At 37.7% G+C, this 25360-nt stretch overlaps 2 protein-coding genes across 7 annotated transcripts in view; one reads left to right on the plus strand and one right to left on the minus strand.

Annotated features, from left to right (window-relative positions):
* LOC121867584 (nuclear pore complex protein Nup85-like) overlaps positions 1-19320 on the plus strand; it is a 60059-nt gene extending 40739 nt beyond the window's left edge. The window contains exons 14-16 of one of the 3 annotated variants that reach the window (XR_006089186.1): positions 823-948; positions 7502-7560; positions 18816-19320. Coding sequence is in view for 2 of the 3 variants with exons in the window: in XM_042367602.1 (XP_042223536.1) it covers positions 823-948; positions 3368-3497 (256 nt within the window). In the remaining variant the exon portion in view is untranslated. Of the gene's footprint in view, positions 1-822; positions 949-3367; positions 3683-7501; positions 7561-18815 lie in introns of those variants that run through there. The other 2 variants (XM_042367603.1, XM_042367602.1) reach the window with 2 other exon arrangements.
* The window catches only part of LOC121867583 (probable E3 ubiquitin-protein ligase MGRN1), a 42328-nt gene continuing 23100 nt past the window's right edge, over positions 6133-25360 (minus strand). For 2 of the 4 annotated variants that reach the window (XM_042367600.1, XM_042367599.1), the window contains 5 exons: positions 22828-23051; positions 17010-17130; positions 14956-15147; positions 13157-13474; positions 6133-8597 (listed from right to left, as the gene is read on the minus strand). In XM_042367600.1, coding sequence (XP_042223534.1) covers positions 8367-8597; positions 13157-13474; positions 14956-15147; positions 17010-17130; positions 22828-23051 — 1086 coding nt within the window. In that variant the 3' untranslated portion in view covers positions 6133-8366. Of the gene's footprint in view, positions 8598-13156; positions 13475-14955; positions 15148-17009; positions 17131-22827; positions 23052-23648; positions 23739-25360 lie in introns of all 4 variants that reach the window. The other 2 variants (XM_042367598.1, XM_042367601.1) reach the window with 2 other exon arrangements.

The following is a 25360-nucleotide window of genomic DNA, read 5'->3' on the forward strand; positions in this document are numbered from 1 at the left end:
ATACAACATGATAAAATGAAAAAAAAAAAAAAAGTAGGTACAGGTACAGTACTTATATTCAGGAAGCTTCCCTCTGGCCGAGCGTGTGGCTTGACATGCAAATAGTCACACTGGAACTTGATAACCCGCCCTGGTCATTCAAACAATGCTGCAAAAAGGCGTGCGTTTAGGAACATCAACAGGGGCACCCTAGATGGATGTTCCGGAACGTCCTCCGGGGCGTAGGAATTAAATACAGTATGCAGCTCCGGACTGGTTTAGCCTCTATCAAACACAGTGTAAATGAAGAAGTTTTGCACTCACTGATATTCTACAATAAACAGAAATTGAAAAAATTTTCAGTTCCTTATAATAAAAAAATATTAAGTTTTGGATAAAGGTGGAATACCACTTTCTGATGAGAAAGGAAATTAATGGAAATAAGGGAGTTAATGAGGTGTACAGGAATCATTTGAAGAGTGATTCTGTACAATGAACAGTGGACGTACTTCATAATTGAGAATGTAAACCTGACAGTTCATATATCAATGCACAGTAAATTGATAAAAAGAATTTTGCATGTGTCCATGTTAAATTTCATTGTATACTACATATGCAAGTTGATGAAATGAGAAAGTCTGCATGGATACACTGTTTCTACTTGCTACCTTAGCCCTTTTTTGTCACTTTCCACGCTCCTTAGTAGTTCCCCCTTTTCTTAAATGTTTTCATACTCTTTGATCTATATAAACCAAATGTGGGAGAGAAATAAGACATTAATAAATAGCAGACTCATTAAATGAAATATTTATTAACATCATTTTTATTTAATCCCTTTTTCAGCTTTTGGCCAGTATTACTTCTGGATGCTCTGCCTCTATTGAAAAGTGAGGAACCAGTGATATCAGCAGAACAAACATATGAGCTCATGTATTGCCTCCACAATCTCCACAATCACACTTGTAAAAGGTATGTACAGGAACAGAAGAATCAGTATTTTTTGGGATGTATGTTTCTTTGTGACATTTTTAGTTACATACGTACCCTGATTACCGAAACATATAGGGACCAGGAAAAGTCGTTGGTTATATTAGTGAATCAACGGGTTATCGAAGCAATTAATCCCATAAGAACATAAGTTCAGGGGATTAGGGACCAGCCACCCTCCAAAAACTCCCATCTACCCTTCATAAATCTCTGTACTGCACACTGTCAAGCAGGAAAAAAAAGCAGACATAAAAAGCAAGCATAATAAGCCTTAAATAAGCAATGTAAAGCATAAATTGAGACTTACAACATGCCCTTAAAATTCATGTTTTTTTAATTTGCGGCCTTTGATTATTCGTGTGACACCCTGGATGTACCCAAGAATGTCTGCGGGTACTTTTAAAGTTGGCGGCATGTTCGTGGTCGAGACAGGGAGCGTGTGACTTTTGTGGCTTCCCGTAAGGTGTCTGTTGTCCCAGGAGGCTGGGCTGTGCATGCACTCCGCCTCAGTCCGGGATAAACACTCTTGCATGTGCTACTCTTCTCTCTTAACAACTGTGCTCCTTGTGTTTGTGATGGCTCCTAAACGCCCTCAACCATCTTCATCCGGCTGCGGGAAGTTGCCCAAACAGGCGAAGAGAGAAAAGGTCATGACCCTCGTGGAGAAGATACAACTGCTGGACAAACTTAGGAGTGGCTAAACCTTTGCCTCGTGTGGCCGTAAATATGACATCAATGAGTCAAGAAGAAAAAGAGGGATATTTATAATACCAAGGTAGCTGCGAATCCCTCTCGGCCAGAAGTTTATCTTTGACAAAGCCAGGGTCCTGTATGACCGATTCCATGCCGAGAAGGGTGGTGCGAGTGCTGGTGGTTCTGGTGATACATAAAATACTGTAACAAAAAAGCATGAACTCGGAAACACATAGTAAGTGTAAACAAGAGCAAAGATGGCAGGAATGAGTCAGAGCAGTGAGCAGAGGCCTCTGGTGGCAAGAATTTGCACCACGCCACCACCCGTTAAATTCAAAACAGCTCTGCTGACTGTCGGATCTCCAGGATATCAACGAAACTCGCGTAGTATTTCCCCTTTATGTAATCGTCTGTTATGTGAAGCGCCGATCAATGGGACGTCAGTTTTCGGGGTACACTTGCATCAGGATTGTACAACGTACAAAATATCCTTGAAAGTGTTCTGGTCAGTAGAGTTCCAAGCTGTTTGAGAGGCTTATTGTTTTAATATGTGTAAATGCTGTTGGCATACAAAAGTGTAAATTATTTGTGATAAGGAAGAGTACCAAGTCACATTCTCTGAATGGAATGAGACTCTTATCTGTGCAGTACTTTATAAGGTTAATAAACAGGCACAGATCACCCAGGATATAACTGCTGACTGCTTTGCCCAGTATGATGTCACTCATCATGTTACAGGTGTTGGTCTTTTTATTTCCTCTTTCTAACCATAACTTGTTTTCACTGTTAGCTTATGAGTTTATTGTGTTAAATATTTTAATTTATTATGATGATAGTTACTGTAGATTATGCTTTTTTTTTCTCTCTTTCCAAACTATGATACTACTACATTTAGTTGTTCATAGTATAATAAGAAATTAGGTAAAATAACCTCAAAAATAATAATGAACAAGGACGAAAAAGATCGGAATCTTAACATTCACGTCTTGGCCTAAACCGGGGGTATTGGCCTGGCTGCAAATTTTTCTTTTCTTTTTCACCAAAGCAATTTTTCCTACTGCACATTGTCATTTATGGTATTTCAATAATGTCTATACAGTGAAGCCTCGAAGACCTGGACTAAAAGGGGGGACCACTTGTCCGAAAAAGTCTGTAACTTCTGGTGAATGTACTAAATGTATAAAAATTATAAATAATTAAAAAAAAAAAATAATAATAATACAGTACAGTAGACCCTTGTCGTTCACGGGTTTGCAATTCTCAATTTCAAAGATTCACGTCTAAAATTGTAATCACAATAATCACTACACTGTGGAAAATATTCCAACAGTTGTCCACCATATACACAGTCGGCAATTGTCACTCTCACAGACACACACACACGTAATCCAGCGGATGGTGTGTGATGGGATTTAAATGTCCATGTGAGATAGCAACCCTCCTCACTCATGGTTGTAGACCAGACTAATTTTTGACAAACTTATCCTGTGGGCAGAGACATAGAGGGTGCCAGAGGTATGATACATTTACCATGGATCTTCCTGCTACAACCTGTACTGTATCCATGGTGGATAGTTTTTTGTATGATTATTTTTATCTTGAGAATACAACCAGTGAGTCCAAGACTGTGAACATAGTGAAAATTTGGGGATGTTGCCGTAGCGTCCAAGACCATGAGAGTGCTAAGACAACTTTTTTTTTCTTTCAGAGGCAAGCAGGGCCCTCTGGAAAATGAAGTAGCAAGCTCGGCATTTATAGAAAAAGAGAGAGACATAAGATTGGCACTTTCAAATAACCTAGCTCGTGCAATTATTCATGAAGGTTCCATAGAGAATTAGCCTCATACTGAAGTGGTATATAAATCTATTTGCTTGCTTATAAAGCTAGAAAGGAATGAAGATAATATACAGTAGTTTCTAAATTTTGATTTATTTATCCACTTATTTCCCCATAAGACGGTACTGTAATTTATGCCTCCATATTTAATGAAAAATTGTATGCTCAATAAAGTTTACTTTAATTACCTGCCAGATCATTATTTCCTAATACAGTCATGCATCGCTTAACGTCCTAGATACGTTCTTGGAAACGTGACGTTAACCGAATTGGACGATGTCCAAACATCACATTGTGAACTTTGTATTTATACTTACTTGTATGTGGAATATTGCAGTGTACTTGTACTGTACAATATTGACTAAATTCACTAGATAACATACACAACTAATGAAACACAGAGGTTAAGAACATAAACCAGTAACATAGTACAGTAACTATATATCCATAATATGTTTTGATAGATATAAGAAATGCCTGTATCATCATACGCCTGGCAGCACAATCTATTTTGTTTTAGAACATGTGATGCATGCGTGAGCGCTCTAAGGCCACTTATGTCCGCTCTTCATTTTTCTTATTTTATAGTTTATTATACCTTGTAAGCCTCATTAGAGTATTTTAATTTTTACACTTTTGCTCTGTAATAAAGAAAACAGTTTTACTAGGGTGGACTAAAATATCCTTAGTGATATAAATTATGTATTTATTTACATACTTGGACTTGAATTATATGTAGAGAAAACAATAATTTGTCAAAAATTATTCTTTATTTTGTATGTGATCAAATTACAGTAGTATACATAAGTGCCGAACTGCTTGTTGTTTATGTAGTGTTTCCCCTCCATCACCTACCATACCCTTGTGTTACCTACCATGCCTCTAGCCTACTACAATGCTTCATTCTTTGTCTGCAGTGCTGGTATGTTACTTTTTGAAAATTAAAAATTACATGTACAGTGAACCCTCACTTTACGCGGTCAATTGAACCCACGGAGGCCCGCGTAAAGTGAACAACATAACATATGGGATTAATTCCAATAGAGACTGGCCCGACCCCCAAACTCCACTTTTTCCGACACAATACCTATGTTCTAGTAAAAATAACATCTTAATTTTATGGTGGTACATGCACACAATTAATACTTAAAATAAATAGAGAAATAGTCACCAAGTTAATGTCCATTCAAATAATGGACTCAACTCCCTCCCCCTTTTCTCACACTCCTGGCTCTTCCCTCTCTGAGAAATGTTTGGGGGAAAAACCACTAGATTTTAAGGTATAGTAATAAATAATACTTCAAACTAAAGTTAGGATAATATAATTGACATTGCTGGATTCCTTGTAAGACCAGGAATATTTTGAATATAAATGTCATATTTTGCACAAAAGATAACATATTTACTCAGAGTAAACAAAATACTTAGAGTAGATCTAAAATTTGTATGTCTAATGCAAAATCTATGATGTTTATATTCAAAATGATCATCAAATTGTAAGAATTCCAGCAATGTAAATTATATTCTGGCCCGGTAATTTGTATGAATTTTATGAGCTAAAACAAATATCTTCAGTTAATAAAAAAATATATATATTCTTCACTACACTATCTGTCACTCAAAGTACCCCACCTTGCCTCCCCCCCCCTCTTCCAACCACGCCAGATGGTCGGTCCCTCCCTCCCCCCCCCACCCCACCAACCCTCCCTACCAGAGAAATGTGTGGGAGAAACCAGAATATTTACCTTTTTAGTAATAAATAATACCTCAGACTAAAGTTAGGATAATATAATTGACATTGTTGGATTCCTTGCAAGACCTGGAATGTTTTGAATATACGCTTCATATATTTTACACAAAAGATAACATATTTGCTCTGAGTAAACAAAATACTTGCATTAGATCTAAAATTTGTATGTCTAATGCAAAATCTATGATGCTTATATTCAAAATGATCATCAAATTGTAAGAATTCCAGCAATGTAAATTATATTCTGGCCGGATAATTTGTATGAATTTTATGAGCTAAATAAAAAAATTATACTTCACCCGCGTATAATGAGTAGATGCACCGCGTAAAGTGGGAATTCCGGTTCTGGCAGGGTACCGCGTAAATGTAGAAACGCGTAAAGTGAAACCGCGTAAAGCGAGGGTTCTCTGTATATGTATACTGTATAGACCGATAATTTTTTATTGTTGTATTTTGGGAGGGGGAGTGCTTCGATAAGTTGAAATCTGGTATAATTCGGCAAGGCACTAAGGCCACCTAGGCGAGAATTTGTTTATAGTGTAGAAGCTGTTGCCAATACAAGAACCACACCCTAAGTTAATGAGTTGCATGACCCAGTGTCAAGGAATAGTCCGAGAAGACCAGACAACTCGCCAACTGCACTGGCTAGCCATTACCCTGGAACACGATCCGGAAATCGATTGACATCCAGGTTCCCAATTACTGCTGAGTAGACAAGAGGCAAATAGCATAAAGAAACTTGCCCATCGTTTCACCTTGCCCTGGGATCGACAGGGGTCCGCTCACTTGTAAGGCGAGCATGCTGACCACACACACTAGTTCTGATAGAAAGAAAGTTAAAAAGAGAAAAACAGAGTGAATGCAAAAACTGCAGGGAATGGTAGAGGAAAATGTGATAGGAATAAAAAAAAAAAATTAAGTGAAAGGAAACTATATGGTAGAAACAATATACTGTATCCATCGTATTACATATCATTCATACCTGAAGGGGCATATGTATACAACCTTGGTAGGGAGTAAACTAAGGTAGCCAGTGTTCAGAGCAGAATTACCCTTATTTTTACAAAACAATATATTTTCTAATACGTACATGAATATACGAGTGAAATGAGGCATGTGTGATTATCTGTATAATTTCTAACAGTTAAATTCTACCATTATGCCTGGATTAACATAAGCTATGTCCTAAAAAGGAAACCCTTCCATCTGGTTATAATGCATATAGTTACCATACACGTGTCCTATGACCATTAAAATTATAAATTATTTGATAATGCCTGACTTTACCAGAGTTAGACATAGATCTATACTTCACTTCTTTGAATAAAAGAAGGTACTGTACAGTACTTGTTTTGCTTATTACACCTCAATCAATAAATCACTGAAAAGTTATTTAAATTTATTTCAAGGTATGAATCTTGATTTTCATACATGGAATGATTGTATATATAGGGAGATTAGGGATGAATAAAGATATACTGTACTTTATTATTACCACGAACTATTATGAACCCGAAACTTAAAATTTGTTAACTGCACAATATTTTACTGTATAGTAAACTCCCTCTAACCCAGAATCTCTTCATCCAGATCCCCTTGCACCAAACACATGTATCCCCAACCCCAAAAACATAACCAAAATCCAGTTAGTACAGGGGAAAGTTTGCATAAGTGGGGGCTGCTATTGTGGTGGCACAGGAAGGCAACCCAGTAGCTGTCTCTGAGGAGCACTAAAGTGAAGAGTCTAAGAAATGTAAATAAGTGTACAGTACTGCATATGCAGTCAATTAAATAACCAGAGAAAACAATCTCCACTTCACCTTTGGTGAATGTCATAAAATCACCACCAGCCTCCTCACCTCATGATAAGTGAATAATTAATAAGTAATGTACATTACTTTATTGTTAACATGTACTATGTGTTTCTATTTTTTATTCACAAGTACATTATAGAGAAGTAATATTGTATACATTAGAAACACTCTTCTACTTTGTATAATTCTCTTCTCATTCTCCCACGAATGAAAATACTTACAGCTAGTGAAAGTGTATAAACCTTTGTCCATACTATCTGTTCCAATTGTGTTCGAAAGATGAGTTTGGTATCATAATGATCCAGAATAAATTCTGTGCGAGTCTGTAAAAAAAAAAATGCAAAAGGGCCATGTTTTTGTGCTCAATGACATGTGGCAAAAATATTTGTGTAAATTAGCCTGTATGTACCACAAATTTGATTTATTGTACGTCTGGTGACAGGTAGTGATGTAAGGGATGAGGCAGCAGCTGGCCACCTAAGTGTACCCTGAACAGCAAGTGTGAGTATAGTATATTGTGTCACTTCATGACTCGGCCCCCAAATTTCATGTGTATCGCCTACTTGTCCTAAACAATATTTCTGTGTATAGTACATCAAGATGGTTGGAACATACCTGACAAAGGAGGAAAAGGCTTGAATTCTAGTCTAGAAGACAGAAAATGTGAATCTAATCTTGAATGAAGCTGTGTGCCACCGCTGAGACAGTAACACCAGTTGCTTGGTGACTCGCTGAGTACAGCTGTACCAAGAGTTAGTAGGTTCAGTGTTCTTAAGCAGCTTGACTCTGAAATCCCCCCACTCACTGGAATTTTCCACTTTGCAATACAGACCCCCAGCCCATCCCAGAATTTCTGCCAAACTGGACAGGCCTTTCCCCCAATTAGTCTGGATTAGAGGGAATTTACTGTACTGTACTTGCATACTGTGACCACTTTGGTTTTAAAATTGCTCTCTGACTTCTAATAAGTCTAAGTCTGGTGTGAAAACTACCTTATTGATACCTATATGTTTCAACACATTTCTAATATGTGCACAGTGCTACTTTATATAAAAAATAGTCGATATTCAGCGAGAAGAAATTTGATATCTCAAATTAATACTTTTTAAGTCCTTCTTTTACTAAATCCAACAGTTACAACAAATATTCAGAGTAATATTTTAAAATTACTAATGACTTCATAATCACATCATACATCTAAATGCTTAAGAACGTTATATCACAAAATCAAAATAACACCAAGGAAGTTCCTCTTCCAACTCATACCATACCATAACTCCACTCATACATAATCAAGATAATTTGATTTAGACGACACTTGCAGGAGAACCATCCATTGGATGAGATAGGAGAGCCCGTGTTGATGAGGCAGAGCTTACAGATGCATCAGATGACCTACTTATGGCTGAGGCATTACTTAAGGGTGTGCCAGGGAGAGAGACAGAATCACTCTGGTGGGTGACATTTGATGTTCCCCCACCTGGGGAAGCTGGAACTGACGTATCTGATGAAGCGGCACTCCGGTTACTCCGCGGGGTCTGTGAAATGAAGAGACAAAATAATTATATTAAAGAAAAAAGAAGGGAATAAATAACCTTTCAAAGAACTAGTGTTATGAAATGAAACAATCCATCTCAAATAAAGTTTCAGAAAAAAAAAAAAATAAAAAAAAATAAAATACATATAGCAATACAGCTCCTCCCCAACTTACGACCTACTCGACTTACGACCACCCGCACTTATGACCTGCCTCAGTCGTACGAAATCATGTCAACATGTTTCCGCTTGCTCACCAGCTGGAATATTAGTCCGCCAATACAGTAATCGGTTCTAGGGCTTAAATTCGTTCCCATTTGAGTAAATATCAAGAAGGTTGTACTATTCAATAATTTTCCAAGTTTTATATTAAAATTTTAATTCATTTTAACACTTATTTAACATAATTGCAGTACAAGAAACTAGTTTTTGGTGTGCCAATCAGCCACTTGACTCACCCACCCAGGAGTCAGTCTGTATCTCTGGACAGTGGAGGTAACATCTTGCTTGTGGTTCTCTTGAACATAAACTATTTTTACATATTTACAGTACAATTATTGGTCATTCTGAAATTTATTTAACATATTGATAATATATAGCACAGTGCAGTGTTGATTTAAATAAAATAATCTCTATTTACAGCAATTAAACTTAAAATTTTAGTGTTGAAATTGTTATTGAATCCAGCATGGGTCCAAAGAAAGTTAGAAAGGTGATTTCAATCCAGGTATCAGGAAATCATAAAGAAACATGAACAAGGCATTAGAACAAATGTGCTTAGTAAAGAATATGGCATGTCGGCATCAACTGTGTCGACAATTCTTGCACAGAAAGACAAGTTCAAAGAAGTGAAAGTGAGACAAATCTACCAAAGTGTTTAAAGGTAGATCCTTAATTGCAGAAACAGAGAGGTTACTTCTCATTTGGATTAAGGAAAAACAAATGAAAGGAGATTCAATTTCGACTGAATTTATTTGTGAAAGAACCAGGGAAATTTACGAACATTTGAAGGAAGAGCAACCTCCTTCTTCTGGCACAGAGTTTGAAGAGTTTAGGGCCAGCAAGGGTTGGTTCGAAAAATTTAAGAAAAGAAGTGACATTTTCAGTGTTATTAGGTATGGTGAGGCTGCCAGTGCAGATAAAGAAGGAGCAGCAAAATTTGTAGTGGACTTTAAGGAACTGGTGGAGGAAGAAAATTATCTTCCACAGCAAGTGTTCAATGTGGACAAAACTGGGCTGTTATGGAAGAAAATGCCCAAAAGGACATTCATCTCCAGAGATGAAGCCTCTTTACCTGGGCATAAACCCATGAAGGACCGTCTCACTCTATTGCTTGGTGCCAATGTTTCAGGGGATTTCCGACTGAAGCCTATGCTTGTCTACCACTCTGAGAACCCCAGGGTGTTCAAGCAACAAAGGTGGTAAGAGGACAACTTGGAGTTTATTGGAAGTCCAACCATAAGGCATGGGTGATAAGACAGCTCTTTAATGAATTGGGCTGTTGAGGTGTTTTGCCCTTCTGTTAAGAGCTAACTAACCACCAATAAACTCCCTTTAAAGGCTCTTCTCCTTATGGATAATGCCCCTGGTCATGACTCTGAACTTGCTGGCACTTTGGAGGCTCGAATTGACTTTGTCAAAGTGTTGTTTTTGCCTCCCAACACTACATCAATTATACAGTCAATGGACCAGAATGTGATCAGCAATTTCAAGAAGCTGTACATGAAGAAAATGTTCAGGAAGTGTTATCAGGCAACTTCCACTGATCCTGAACTAACACTGGCACAGTTCTGGAAGACACAATTCAACATCCTGGAGGCTGTAAAATTGATTGTGTCATCATGGTGAGAAGTCTCCATTAGAGCCCTCAATTCTGCATGGAAAGCACTGTGGCCATCAGCAGTCCATGATTTTGAGGGATTTGAGGAAGAAGCGGAGTTGGACAAGGAGATTGTGTCCATTGGTCAGTCAATGGGCCTCGAAGTGGAGGAGGATGACGTGGAAGAACTTGTGATGTCTCATGAGCAGGAACTTACTCCTGAAGACTTGCAGCAACTGGATGAGATGTTAGAAGCTGACAGTGGTGAGGAGGAAAGGGAAAGTGATGACCATATGTCTTCTTCAGATTTAAAAGATGTTGTTCACCACTGGGAGAAGTTCAGGAAACTGGCTTCAAGGCACCCTGATGTGGAAACAACAGAACCTATTTTGTGTACTGTTGAGGACAAAGTGCTCTCCTTCAAAAACCAGCTAATGATCAGGAGAAATGCTCCACAACCAAAAATTTACAGTTTCTTCTTTAAAAGGCAGCGGGAGAAAGATGCTACCCCTCAGCCTTCCACTTCTCCTCCTCCACCTCCCACTTCAAATTCACATCAGCATCATCAACCATGAGCCTTCTACATACACACCTCAAAGTAAGTGTACTTTACTGCATTTTTTTTTTCTTTGTATGTAATTTTCGGTGAGCTGGAACCAATACCCAAAATCCCATTGAAACAATGGATTCGGTTACCGGGTAATGAAATTTTTGGTTAACGAACGACACTCTGGAACGAATTGTGCGGTCAATTAAACCCAAAGAGGTCCGCGTATAATGCGAAACGTGTAAACGAAATAACAGAACATATGGGATTAATTGAAATAGAGACTGGGCCGACTGCCAGACTACCCTTTTCACCGTCCATATTCTCACTATCACTGACTTGGGCTGGCTGTGGTGGGTGGCGGGTGAAGAACTCGGTAATGTTTTGTTGACTGGGCGACCTAGCGCGCACCCTGCCTGCGCCGCTTCCCACGTAAATGATGGAATGTACCGCGTAACTAATACAGTATAGTCTCGATTTACGCGGATTTAGTTTACGCGTCTGGTCATTTACGCTGCACCTTGCCAGACCTACAATTTTTATTTACGCAGTTCATTCTATCATTTACGTGGTAAGCGGCGTGGGCAGGGTGCGCACAAGGTCACCCAGTCAGCAAAACATTACCGAGTTCTTCATCCGCCACCCACCACAGCCAGTCCAAGTCAGTGATAGTGAGGATATTGACTTTGAGGGGTTTGACAAAGAGGCCCTGCAAGCCTCTGTGGTGGATAGTGATACAGGTGATACAAGTGACACAGGTGAGGGCCAATAATCTGCCCTCTGCCTCAGAACCAACCCCAATCCCCGTGTACCCAGCCATCTCTTCTACTAACGTAAGTGTTAAAAAACCTAATATTATTGATATTTCTCTTAAATATTAATTGTGTGTGCATACCATCATAAAATTAAGATGTTATTTCTACTACAACGTACGTAACGTATTGTGTCTGGGTGAAGTATGATTTGTTTATTTACTGAAGATATTTGTTTTTAGCTCATAAAATTCATAGAAATTACCCGGCCAGAACATAATTTACATTGCTGGAATTCTTATAAGATAGTGATTAATTTGAATATAAACAAGCTAAAATTTGCATAAGACATACAAATTTTAGATCTAATTTAAGAATTTTATTAAAGAGAGCAAAAATCTTATCTTTTGTGCAAAATATATGACGTTTATATTCAAATAATTTGCAGTCTTGCAAGGAATCCAGCAATGTCAATTATATTATCCTAAACATAGTTTGAGGTATTATTTATTACTAAACCTAAAAGCCTAGTCTTTTCTCCCAAACATTTCTCAGGGAGGGAGGAGCCAGCGAGCGTGGGAAGAGGGGGGGGAGCGGGAGGTGGGGTATTTTGATTGACAGATAGTGTCTGGGTGAAGAATAATTTGTTTATTTACTGAAAATATTTATTTTTAGCTCATAAAATTCATAGAAATTACCCGGCCAGAATATAATTTACATTGCTGGAATTCTATTAAGATAGTGATTAATTTGAATATAAACAAGCTAAAATTTGCATTAGACATAAATATTTTAGATCTAATTTAAGAATTTTATTAGAGAGAGCAAAAATTTTATCTTTTGTGCAAAATATATGACATTTATATTCAAATTATTCACAGTCTTGCAAGGAATCCAGCAATGTCAATTATATTATCTTAAACAGAGTCTGGGGTATTATTTATTACTAAACCTAAAAACCTAGTGCTTTCACCCAGGGAGGGAGCGTGGGAAGAGGAGGGGGGGGAGGAGTTGAGTCCATTATTTGAATGGACATTAACCGGTGACTGTATTTCTCTTAAATATTAATTGTGTGTGCATACCATCATAAAATTAAGATGTTATTTTTACTACAACATACGTATTGTGTCGGAAAAAGGGTAGTCTGGGGGTCGGCCCAGTCTCTATTTCAATTAATCCCATATGTTCTGTTATTTCGATTACGCGTTTTTCGTTTTACGCGGACCTCCACGGGTTCAATTGACCGTGTAAATGAAGACTATACTGTGTTTGCATTTCTTTGTTTCACTCATGGACAAAAATTAAGTTTTTAATGCGACCAGTTTTTGTTCATGCTGCACCTGTCTTGCCATTGCTTGTGTACCTCAGATCCCAATAATAGATTACTGAAATATCAAGGTTAAAAAGGGAAGAAAATTAAAATCTATAAATTAAATACAGTACCTTCCTCGGTGTTACAGCTGGAGAATCAGAAACTACTTGAGGTATATCATTCTCATCACTTTCAGTAACAGTTGAGTCTGCCAACACAACAATGGACTGGTGTCTCTGTTCTTCTTCATCTTTTTCTAACACATGTTCTCCCTCCTCTGCATCATCATCATCCACCTCTGCCTCAGCTTGTGGAGCCCTTAACTCTTTCTGTTGGTTTTCAACATCTCGTGGGTTCTGGTGTCGCTGCAAGCATTCACCCCCTGGTCCAACATCAACTTCAGATCTGTCCTCATCTAGTAGACTTCTTGTTTCTGCTGGGTCTACTGTCTGAGAAAGCCAAGGCAGCTTGGTTCATAGTCCTAAATATCAAACAGTATGCAATCTTTACTTGCTCTTAACCATTAAATGAAGCCATTAATATAACTATAGCATTCCTCACATGAGAACAGCCATTTTTATATACAGCTCCTCCCCGACTTAAGACCTACTCGACTTACGACCACCCGAACATACGACCGCCTCAGTAGTACCAAAATTGTCAAATTACGTATTTTCGAGTCCCAACGTCAGTGATTGCGCTGTATACTGACAAAATTTTTGTTTGTAATTCACTTTAAAATAGCTGGCAAGCTTAAAAGTGGGAGTTTTGTGGTGCTGAGAAGAAAAAGAGACACGCATTTTAGATTTTCTATGTATTATTTAAACATTTTCGACTTACGACCTTGATTTGGGTCCCTAACCCCGTCGTAAGTCGGGGAGGAGCTGTACTGCATGCTATTATAGCACACAAAACAAATCATTTATCCCAATAGATTTCATTACACTACCCACACCTCTATAAGGCTCTCAGGTGCCTTTGTTATCATGGAAAATGCATGTTCGTTGCCAACAGTGGCAGTCTGCCCTCGCCAACACTTAATTCCTACCTCCTCCCCTGTCGTAGATAAGCCCCCACATGCTCACTTAAACACTCCACCATGACTGCTGAATATTTTCATTTTTATCCATTAATCTTATAAGAATACTGCATTACAAGTTTTTAAGAGTTTTTAATTTTTAATGTTTACTGCACAAACAGCAGTAAGCAGGCATTCCTATAATTGCAACCAGTGTGTTAAAGCAAGGCTACACATTTAAAACTCTTCTCATTGGTCATTTTTATGGTCTTAGATGTCAAATATTGCTGAAAATCTTCATGCTAATTTAGCCATTCTTATTCTAGTATTGCAGTTATCACTTCCTAAAGTAAAGAGTTAAAACATGAAAAAATTCAAGAAAATATCAGGAAATCTACATAAAATGCTTAGTAAAATACAGAGGGAGAATACCCATGGGAGAATGATCAGAGTAAGGTAAACCAATGAGACAGGCTCGTAAAATACCAGCCCTTAACAAACAAGATGGAGTTCAATATATGTGGTAAAAGGCCAAGTAGTGAAAAGTCCAAAACTAAAAGAAATGTCATTGAAGACAGGCAAATTCTTTAAAGTGAATGTTATCCTGGACAACAATTGATTTACTACAGTACCAACTTTTGGATTTTCACAAAAATAATCATAAACCTATACAGGGTAACCATTTATCTCCAACAAGCTTTGGGAGAAAACCAATACAGTCACAATATTCTAATGAACAGGAAATCCTATACCTTTTTTAGCTTATTTACTCTTAATTAGTGTTTTGGGAAAAAGGTTTTCAATAAATATTTCATACCTGCAAATTGTTAAAACATTGGAATACATTATTACTAAAAGATAATTTTTAAGACTTGTTGAACTGGTCATAAAAAAAAAAAAAAAAATTCTTACTTCCATACTTCGCGGTCCACTTAATTCATTAACAACTTTAACGCTGTCCTTGGAGCCATATTGCTGTTTCTCACGTGACTGCTTTCGACTTGCTTTCTTTTTAATTGGTGGTGCTGGAGCAGTTACAGCATTTTCATTCTTGGAACCCCCTAAGTCATCTGATTCTTGAGCAAGGAGTACCGACATGCGCATCTACAAATACATCAAAGTAACTTATTAACAATAAAGATTTCCTGAACATTGAAGAAAAGAACACAACTGTTTTCCACCAAAGGTAGCTAAATTATATTCTGCACAATGTCTAAGTCCAAGGAATCATAATTTTGTACAAAAATGAAGGAATAACAAATTGTGAAACTCATCCGAGATCTTGTGGCAGATCTGCAAGTAAAACCACACTGTCTGGACACATATGTCAGGCATCTGTGTGTTATGTTTATTCTGTGGCTGGTGGACAAAACAAAGCTGCACCTGACCATCTCACAAGCGTCATTACCATATATTTTGTTTGAAAGTTACAACTTTTAATACTACTTCTATGATGACTTCATATTGCTGTACTTGATGCAAAAATAACAACTACCAGTCAAACTACAGTAGGTTCAATATCATTACAGGTATCTCATCATTTATCCAGCTTCCAGGAAACCAAATTTACCAGAAAACCTGTTATTGTTAACCTGATTAGTTTTGAAACTGGCGAGTTTGGCTGGCCGCATCATTTTCCTATTGGTAGTGTCACTGTGGCGTGTAAATCAGTTTTAAACAGGCGACAACTGTATGTACTTGCTTCTCTCTATTTTTGTGTGGTTATTTACCCCAATTTATTATCATTATCATTTATGTATTAACACGTCTTAAAGGCTAACAGGAAGTCCACTTGCTAATGGAGAGCCCAAAAGAAATTTTTTCACTCCAACAACAATGCATTGCCATAGTCTTTATTTGTTTGTCATGATGGATGAATCTCCTCATTCTCTCGCACCAGTATTTTTATGAGTGGTTTATGACAGTCTATTTCCTACCTCACCACTCACTACCTGAAAATGATGTATGAATAGTGTGAAGAGCATCTAATATCATGTGAAGTAACCATTATAAGTAATTATAGAACTTCCCTTTAAGCACGTCGCCAGTAGAACCTTGCCAACCACGGATTTCTCATCTGCGGATTCCATGTACTGTACCCATGGTTTTCAATCTGTATACCATTTTATCACCTGCAGCATTTTGTTCTATATATTCCTCCGTAAATGTGAAGAATAAATAAAAATAATACAGTGCTAACAAATAAAATAAAATAAAAATATTGCATTACCATTTAGTAATCGTTTCACTAAGGACTCACGAGACAGGAGTGCGACTGCTGCTCCTCCTACGACTGTGCCCTAATTCCTGTGCACGAAGAAATGTTTATTCTCTTCTTTCATTTGGTTAATAAAGCAAACAACAGGAAAACACAATATTGTTTGCTTTAATTCAAAATACCTGTACAGTAGCTAAAACAACTATATGTGCAGGTGGGGGTTGATATGCTCTGAAATTTTAAGTGTGACTAGTGACAACCCTCATATACCAAAACTTTTCGTCCATGGTCTCAAATTGTTTCCCACAAAGTATGCACAGATAGTTGTTTTAGCTACTGTACATATGAATGTGGACCATAATTATTTTTGTCATCATCATTCACTGTTATAGCATAAAAAAGTTATTCATTGCCCCTAAATTATTAATTTGGTAAACATGGCCTTCACTTATACTTATGTTGTTTACTGCAAACAATATGTATTATGTCTTTCACTAGCATCAATTAAATCTATACTAACAATGCTACAATTTGCCACTTGAATCACTTCATTATCTTTACTGGTTAAAAAGTTATTGTAATTTGAATGTTTGCAAACTTCAACTGTTTTTCTCCATTTTTCATTTACAGCGCTTGTCTTACTTCAGTTTTGTGCACCTCATATATGAAACAAAGTAATGAACAAAACAATTAAATCTTCAGTAGATGCAATGGCATGTTATGAATCTTTTACACCTATAAAACTCACCTCTGTAACTACAGTAGATGGGTTATTTGAATCACATGAGCTAGGAGGGCGCTCAGTTTGTGTGGTTGAGTCTTCCACAGTGCCTGTCCCAGACCGAACAGTTATACTCTCAATGAAACACCTATAAAGGAAAAAAATTATTTAATTGGATGCTTTCATTACTTATACAAAAAAAAAGAAGACAAAAAGTGTGTTAATGCACATTAGCAACAACCTGCAATGATGGTTCCAAATGTGCATGAACATAGGTGATCTGCAATATTATAAGCCAGCAATAATAATTCTCAGCAGGCTACTCTGCTTTGCATGTAAGAATTAATTTTAAAAATAGATTACCATAAAACTTTCCATATGGATAAAAAATGGAGAGGATTTCTGGATCGTGTCAAATATAAACAACATAAATTGAATCTTTTTGGAAAAGAAAAAGGATTGGCTAATGGCATTTAAAGATCTGGAAAAGCATAGGACTTTTCAAAATTTCATAGGGAGTACAAAGCATGTAAGTCGCCTTCAGGTGTAATGTTACCCCCTACCAAGCCTTCCATGCTCATGTGGCAATGTCATACTCTCATGTGGCTAGCAAACTCATACTCTCATATGGCTAGGACACTGATTGATAGGGTTGTTTCCTATTGTTTTTGCCAGTATTTTGTATATTATAATAGAAAAAACAATTATCAATGCATATTTTGGATTCTGTGATATGATATATGATGTCACTTACAAAAATGAAGCCTTTGAAGAAAAACACAAAGAAGGGAAATGAGGAGGCGGCAGGGAGAGAGAAGTAGAGGGAGAGGTTGTTCGACGTTTCAAACAAGCTGACATAATCCCATCTGATTACCTTATTTGCATTCTCGCACCACACTCAGCTCAGCAACTTTGAAGATAAATCATCAGCAGGAACCACTGGTGTTATGGGGTAAAATTTTTGCATTGAGAGAGGCTGACCATATGAAAGCAGGCCTAGCAAGAGAGATAGGAATATCGAAACCAACAGTGCGATATTGGTGGTGGAGATGGGAAGAAAGTGGAAACCCCCTAAACCAATCTAAGTCTGGCGGACAGAGAAAGACTACTCCAGCGGACGATCAAAGAATCGTGGAAGCAGAGACGTCTCCACTTATAAATGCAGCCACCATTAGGGAACGGCTTCAACTTGACGTTTATGCAGGAACTGTGAGAAGCCAGTTACACGAGGTCGGGATACACCACAGGACTCTGGCAATTAAGGAAAATTTAGAAGATTGTCATCATACTGCCAGATTCCAGTTTGCCCAACAATATGAGGGTGAAGGCATAGACGTTTGGGGTAAGGTGGTGATCTTAGATGAGAAGACATTTGCCTCCGCCACCCATGGTCCTCTCCACTGTCGGCGGCCCAACATGAGACATGAACATCAGAACATCAACGAGGTGGCAAGAACGGACATGTGAGAGTCAACATTTGGGGATGGATAAACGCATACAGCATGGGTGAACTTGCTGAGATTGAAGGGAAATTTAAGTGAAAAATATTTGGAGATTTTGGATGAAGTGATGATACCCTCTGTCCGAGCCTATGCTCTCCCACATACCGAGCGCATAATACTTATATTCATGCAGGTATGAATCACAATATCATATACCTCTTAATTAATGGTCTGTAGTGGATATAATTATACATTTGTATTTATAAATTGCTGACTATGACTATTATAAATATTATAACTAGTAAACAAAACAAAGTAAGAGTATAATTGATATATTAATTCAATGTCCAAGTTATTATTTTCCTAATTATATTTAACTTTAATATTGCAGGATAATTCTCCCATCCACACAACCAGAATCGTCAGAAGATGGTTCAACGAACAGCCAGACATACAACTTCTGGAGTGGCCGAGCAAAGGGTGTGATTCAACCCCAGTAGAAATGTATGAGGAATCATCGTTAGCTCATGGGAGACAGACGATAACCAAACACCACAGCAACTCCTCCAACACACGAAGGATGAGTGGGAGGGTTTTCGCAGAAATCGGCAACAAATTCTGTACAGTATACTACTGTAGCCTCCCTCCTAAACAGACTGCATGAGGTAATTGCTAAGAATGGTGGGTGGACAAAGTACTAATGTTATAACTGGCCCTCACCCGCCCCAGATTCACATATGATGCTCCTTCCACTTATGACCTGATTACTATTGTGACACTAAATAAAGTATAACAGATAAATAAGTTTAGTCTTGTGTAATTACATTTATCAGTTTAAAACAAATCAATTTTGTCGTTGATATAAAGGTTTGCTTTGTAATAAATATTGTATCCAACCATTATTTATTTTATCCTACTACATCTAAATAGTTTAATATATTAAAGTATTAACTATAAAGCCTGAAATGTTTAATTTATGAAAAGGATAAATTTAATAAAATAGACAAGATATTAGCAAACAATGCAAGTTACAAGACTGATATTAAAACATCATAATAACACTTTTGAACCAAATAATAACCACAATCCCGAGAAAATAAGACTGTGCAAAACAAATAGTTTGATATTTATGGAAATATCTTACAACAAACCTCATGCAATATTAGCTTCATGAACTAAAAACCTATCATACAATAATATCAATGGTATGTTGCTATACCGTATGTTTGTCTTACATGCTGTACTCACAAACTGTATAGAGGGATGAGTGTGTTACCAAGCAAGAAAATAGCTAAGCAAATTAGACTAATCTCCTGAAACATGATAAGTGGTACTGTAGGCGCATCTTTATCGATGCTGCCAGCTTCGATAAAGATGATGAAATGCCAGCATGATGCTGGTATTTAATTATCCTTATCTGACTGACTGAAAGTTACCCAAATCTTTTTCCGAAAACATTATGTACCACCTTCTGTGTAACGATTGATTATCAGACCACAGCTTACAGCCCAGAGAATTACTTTAATTATCCTTATCTGACTGACTGAAAGTTACCCAAATCTTTTTCCGAAAACATTATGTACCACCTTCTGTGTAACGATTGATTATATTATCAGACCACAGCTTACAGACCAGAGAATTACAACACATATAACAGCGAGTACCAAGTTGACACACCCTGGGTCAGAACCCAAGGGACCTGACCCCGGCTGCTAAGTACATATCTTGAGTAACCCTACGATATAACCGTGTTAAGGAAACCACACCTGGCCAAGACACACCCGGGTGGTAATAATTAGAAAGCATTACTGACTTGCGACATGACCACACCTGGGCAAACTGCTGTCCAGACCTGACCCAAGGGAGATCAAGATCACAAGGGAACCAGAATTCTCACCGCCACGCAACCTGGCGTCATGACCTTGTTAATTCAAGGACCCGCTAATCAGCCTGCACCCCTGTTGACCTAACAACCCGGTCAAGACACACCCAGTTCAGTAGGAGAGGTCATCCTCCGGCTCCTCCAATATATAGGGGCTGGAGCTCCGCTCGTCAGAGAGTCTTATAACCAAGGAGGGCCAGCAACAACGTCCCCAATCCCGCTCATCAAAGAAGTCCATCACTAAAGGCAACGAGGTCTCCGCCGGGTCCATCGACAGAGTGCTGTCAACACAACGTGTAAAAGTAAGTGCTGGCTGTGTAGGCGGTAGAAGTGCAGTGATGTCGAACCTTCCAACGATCGACTTAGTGAAGTGCCCATTCGACTTGTGAGGTTAAACGAACATCATATAGTCTAGCATACCTTGTGTAAGCATCTCCCCCATTAATTCCCCCAATGCAACTAGTAAAATAAAGCTGTAACACACAGTTGTGTTTTATATACTACACTTGTACTGAGCCTGTGTTAATATACGTAGTCATCCCCACACCCTCGAGCCACGCTACCATACTTCCTCTCTTTACATTCCTCTTACTATAAATATTCTACCTACATGTAATAACCTCTTCTTGTGAGATTTGTCTCGTTATATCTGTTTACTCTCATTTCTCTCTTTTTCACACTCCCTATTGCCTTTTCATTCTTCGACATCCTTCCACTACCTCTCCCTCTACTTCTCTCTCCCCGCTGCCTCCTCCTTTCCCTTCGTTGTGTCTTTCTTCAAAGGCTTCATTTTTGTAAGTGACCTCATACATCATATCACAGAATCCAAAATATGTATTATTTGCATTCATGATTGTTCTTTCTAATATAATATACAAATACTGGCTAAAACAAATAATAGGAAACAACCCTAACACTCAGTTCCCTAGCCACATGAGAGTACAGTATGCCCCCCAAGTTCGCGGATTTTTACTTCGCGGTTCTCGTTTATTTGCGGATGACACCCTCGAATGTCTGTGGGTAGTTTTAAAGTTGCCGGCATTTTCGCAGTTGGGAAAGGGAGCCACCGGCTACAACCAATGGATCAATGTGTCATCAAGACATTTAAGTCATATTACATGAGCAATGTCTATAGGTGAGCAACTGAAGCAATGGATGCTGGTGCATTTGAAACACTGATGGAATTCTGGAAGGCATTTAACATCAAACTCTGCCTTGACATTATAATAATGTCTTGGGATGTCGTGAAGCCTTCCACCATGAACGCTTGCTGGCACCAACTTCGGCCTGAAATTGTTCACTATTTCAGGGGATTTCCAACGGTTGACAAGAAATCGCAGAAATAGTGAAATATGCAAAGGAAATTGGAGGTGAGGGTTTTGAAGAGCATATAGCAGATGGCAGCAAAAGTAGTGATGATGATGCAGAAGTGGAACCCATAAAACCGAAAGGCAACCTCTGAATTCCTCCTGCAAGCAATTGAACTTGGTGAGAAATGTTTCTATATAGATCCAATAATGGAGAGAAGTTTAAAGTTCAAAAGGCCCCTTGATGATATTTGTGCGCCATACAGAGAAATTTTGGAAGATTTCCATCGAAAAAGCAAACAACAGAAATTAAAAGGCTTCTACTCGAGGCCACAGTTACCCCAACCATCAACATTGTCTGCCGAACCAGAACTATATGAACTCTAACCATCAATATCATCCGCCGATCTGGAGCCTGAAGCCGAAGATCCTGATGATCCATCAGCTTAAGAAATAAAAATCATTCCAGTTTCATCATCATCGAAGTCTTCCTCATTAATCAGCATCATCAGAAGGCTTCACAACATTTACGATATCATCGTTATCATAGTTATGTTACAATCATCTAACCATGGATCAGTGAGGACAATAATATGATTTTATAATGCTTATCATTAATATTTCTAATTTTTATGGTATGTTAGTTCTAATATTATCATATTTGTGCATACGCGGCCACGATCCCGCCACCCCATATTTCCCATAAGAAGTCAAGTTTGACCAATGTGATTTTGCCCAACACGCCGTTTTCGAGGAACCTAACCTCTACATTGGGTGAGGGTTCATGGGAAACAGTTTTAAACACAAACAATGATTCATTCATGATGTAACATGACAAAAGATGCACACAACACTCGAATTTAACTCACCAGAAATGATGTTGAGTGCTGCTTGCGGTGGTGAGGTGGTGCGATCAGAGTTACTGGGAGTCACCCACTTAAAACATTAAGTTTAATATCCAATGGTGAATTTTTCTTCTATATCGCGATTTATTAATTTGGAAAAAATTTAAATTTACCCAAATTCTGTAAAGCGTATACAGTCCAGAACATAGACACAAAACAGAACACAAACTGGGGAATGAACCCAAACTGAGCAACACTGTTGTTGTTGGTCATCAACCATCTTGCAGCAACCACCCAGAATCCACATTTCATTGAATTTTTTTGTTATATACCACCAATCTTTAAGCAATGAAATCAATATTAAGTTACCTGGATGCTTCATTACGAATGTGAGAATCAGCTGGCGAATCAGTTGCATTCTGAGGCAACTGGACGTACAAGTCATGTGCTGGCACATCAGTTGCATTCTGAGGCAACTGGACGTACATCTCATGTGCTGGTGGAGCAGTGGGCTGCTGAGGAGCCACAGATGGGCCATTGAGGGCTTCAATGAGAGAAACTGCCTCATGACCTGGAGGTACATTGTCCCCACCCTGAGATATAAAATAAAATCAATTCAACAATCAGGAGACAAAGTTTGTAACTACAGCACTAGACAAATAAACTTTCCAAACAAATTCATTTGACTAACACATGTAGAGGATGATACAGTATTATTCAATATAACGTTACTTATAATGTATGAGTAATTTCTGAATACATAATGTACCTGGTGAATAACATTCAACTAACAATAAGATACAATTTTTCATTTCTTCATATAATATTCATGTAAAATGAGATAAACTTCCCACAGCTGAACTGAGGTATATCAGTGATGAAGTACAAAAGAAAAAAAATTAAATAAATACTAATGAGAATATTTAAGCTAAAAATATATCAACAGATTGGGTAAAGCTATTGTAAATGAAAAATGTTGGAAAAAGCTCTAAGTAGAAAATTCAATGAGAAGGAAAAAAATATGATTAATTAATATTTAAAAATATTTGATAGGTTAATCATATTTAGAATGGTAACACACAGTGTACTGTTATCGCAATTCACTAAATCATATGTGTAAAGATAGGTAACAAACCTACCAAAAAATTGGTAAATGTTAGGTAATAAACATGCAGTTAAAGAAACCATACCCAATAACCAATGTCATGCAAACATTCTTCCTCTTCCTCTCCTTCAGATGCAGCAGAGAGGATGGAAACAACCACAAAAGGCTTCTCAACCTACAAGCAAATCCAACACAAAAAGCAAAAAAAGTCAAGAATACAGTATATCTGTACAAAATTACATCAGTGCCAACACATGTAGAACACTTAAAAAAAAAAAAAAAAAATACAGTGGTCCCTCGGTTAACAAACGGTTCGATTAACGAATTACCTCCCATAAGGGTCTCCAATTCGGTTAACGAACAAAACTTCGATTAACAAAATACTTACGACAAACACGTTTTGTTGTGAGCATCAGCTAATCAGCTGATGGGCTAGTCTGCCAATTCTGTAATCTATTCTGTTTATATTCGTTTCCAGTGGAGTAAATAACAAGAAAGTTGTGCTCTTTAACCCTTAAGCCCCAGATTAGGGTGCTGCTGGCAGTACCCCCCACGCGGGGTTAAATCGAGAAAAAAATCAACATTTAAAAGGCGGGAAAATAGGCAAACGTTCTGGAACGTCACCCGCGGCCTAAGGGTTAATATTTTTGCATTTTTTTATGTTAAAATTATTAATCATTTTAAAATTCAGTTAACATATTGATAATATATGCAGTACTGGGAATTAGTTTTTTGTGTGCCCATCAGCCCCTTGACTCATCCACAGGGTGTCAGTTTGGCTTTGTTTACATTGGAGTGAACATCGATTTTGTTGGTGTCTTGAATATTTTTGCATTTTTACATTAAAATTATTGGTCATTCTGAAATTTAGTTAACAATTGATAATATATAGCGCAGTGCAGTGTTGATTTAAATAAAATAATCTTGAATTACACCTAGTGAACTTAAAATTTTATTGGTAAAATTACTGCATCAAGCATGGGTCCCCTGAAAGGTGATTTCTCCTCCATCCCCACTTACTTCTCTTCTCCTTTCTCCTCCACCCCCACTTCTAATCCCCATCAGCATCATCAACCAGGAACCTTCTACATACACACCTCAAAGTACTTTACTGCATTTTTTTTCTTTGTATGTACTTTTCGGTGAGCTGGAACCAATTACTCAATATCCCATTGAAACAATGGATTTGGTTAAAAAAAAATTCTACCAAGAGCTTTTACATCGGCCATATTCCTTTGCACCAAAAAACCTTCAGTGACCAGTATATAACACAAATTTGATGTACTCAGCCTCTGTGAAACTGACCTTACTTTAGATCTAGCCCATCCATGTACTCATCGAGGCTACACTAGACTCTAACAATGTGTTTCATCACAATGCTTTAATGAGAAGTTCAAAACTTCACGTGTTCAACAGTGTCTTTGTCATGTCTGCTGTTAGTTTGTACCACTTTATCTTTATTTGTGGTTTTAGGACACTTTTTGTACTCTCGCAATAGCTCTCCAGTGATGATGCTGTGTATGATTATAGCAAAAAAAATTTCAGCATGACATAATAGTTGCAAATAGTAGATAAATTTGAGTGTGGAGTGAATCTCCAGCAAGGATTCCAGTAATTACCACGATGCACTTTTGCCTTGACCTTGGAGGCAAGAAATAAGGTTAGTGTAGGGACTTTTGACAAACTTATATCACTATTTTGCCTTTAAATAATGTGGAGCAGGGGTTCCCAACCACCAGTATTGACCAGAACTGGGCCGCAGAATAGTGGCCACCGGGCCTCAAAATTATTTGGAAA

The sequence above is a fragment of the Homarus americanus genome, unplaced genomic scaffold (assembly GCF_018991925.1).
Source record: "Homarus americanus isolate GMGI-L3 unplaced genomic scaffold, GMGI_Hamer_2.0 scaffold27457, whole genome shotgun sequence".
NCBI lineage: Eukaryota > Metazoa > Arthropoda > Malacostraca > Decapoda > Nephropidae > Homarus > Homarus americanus.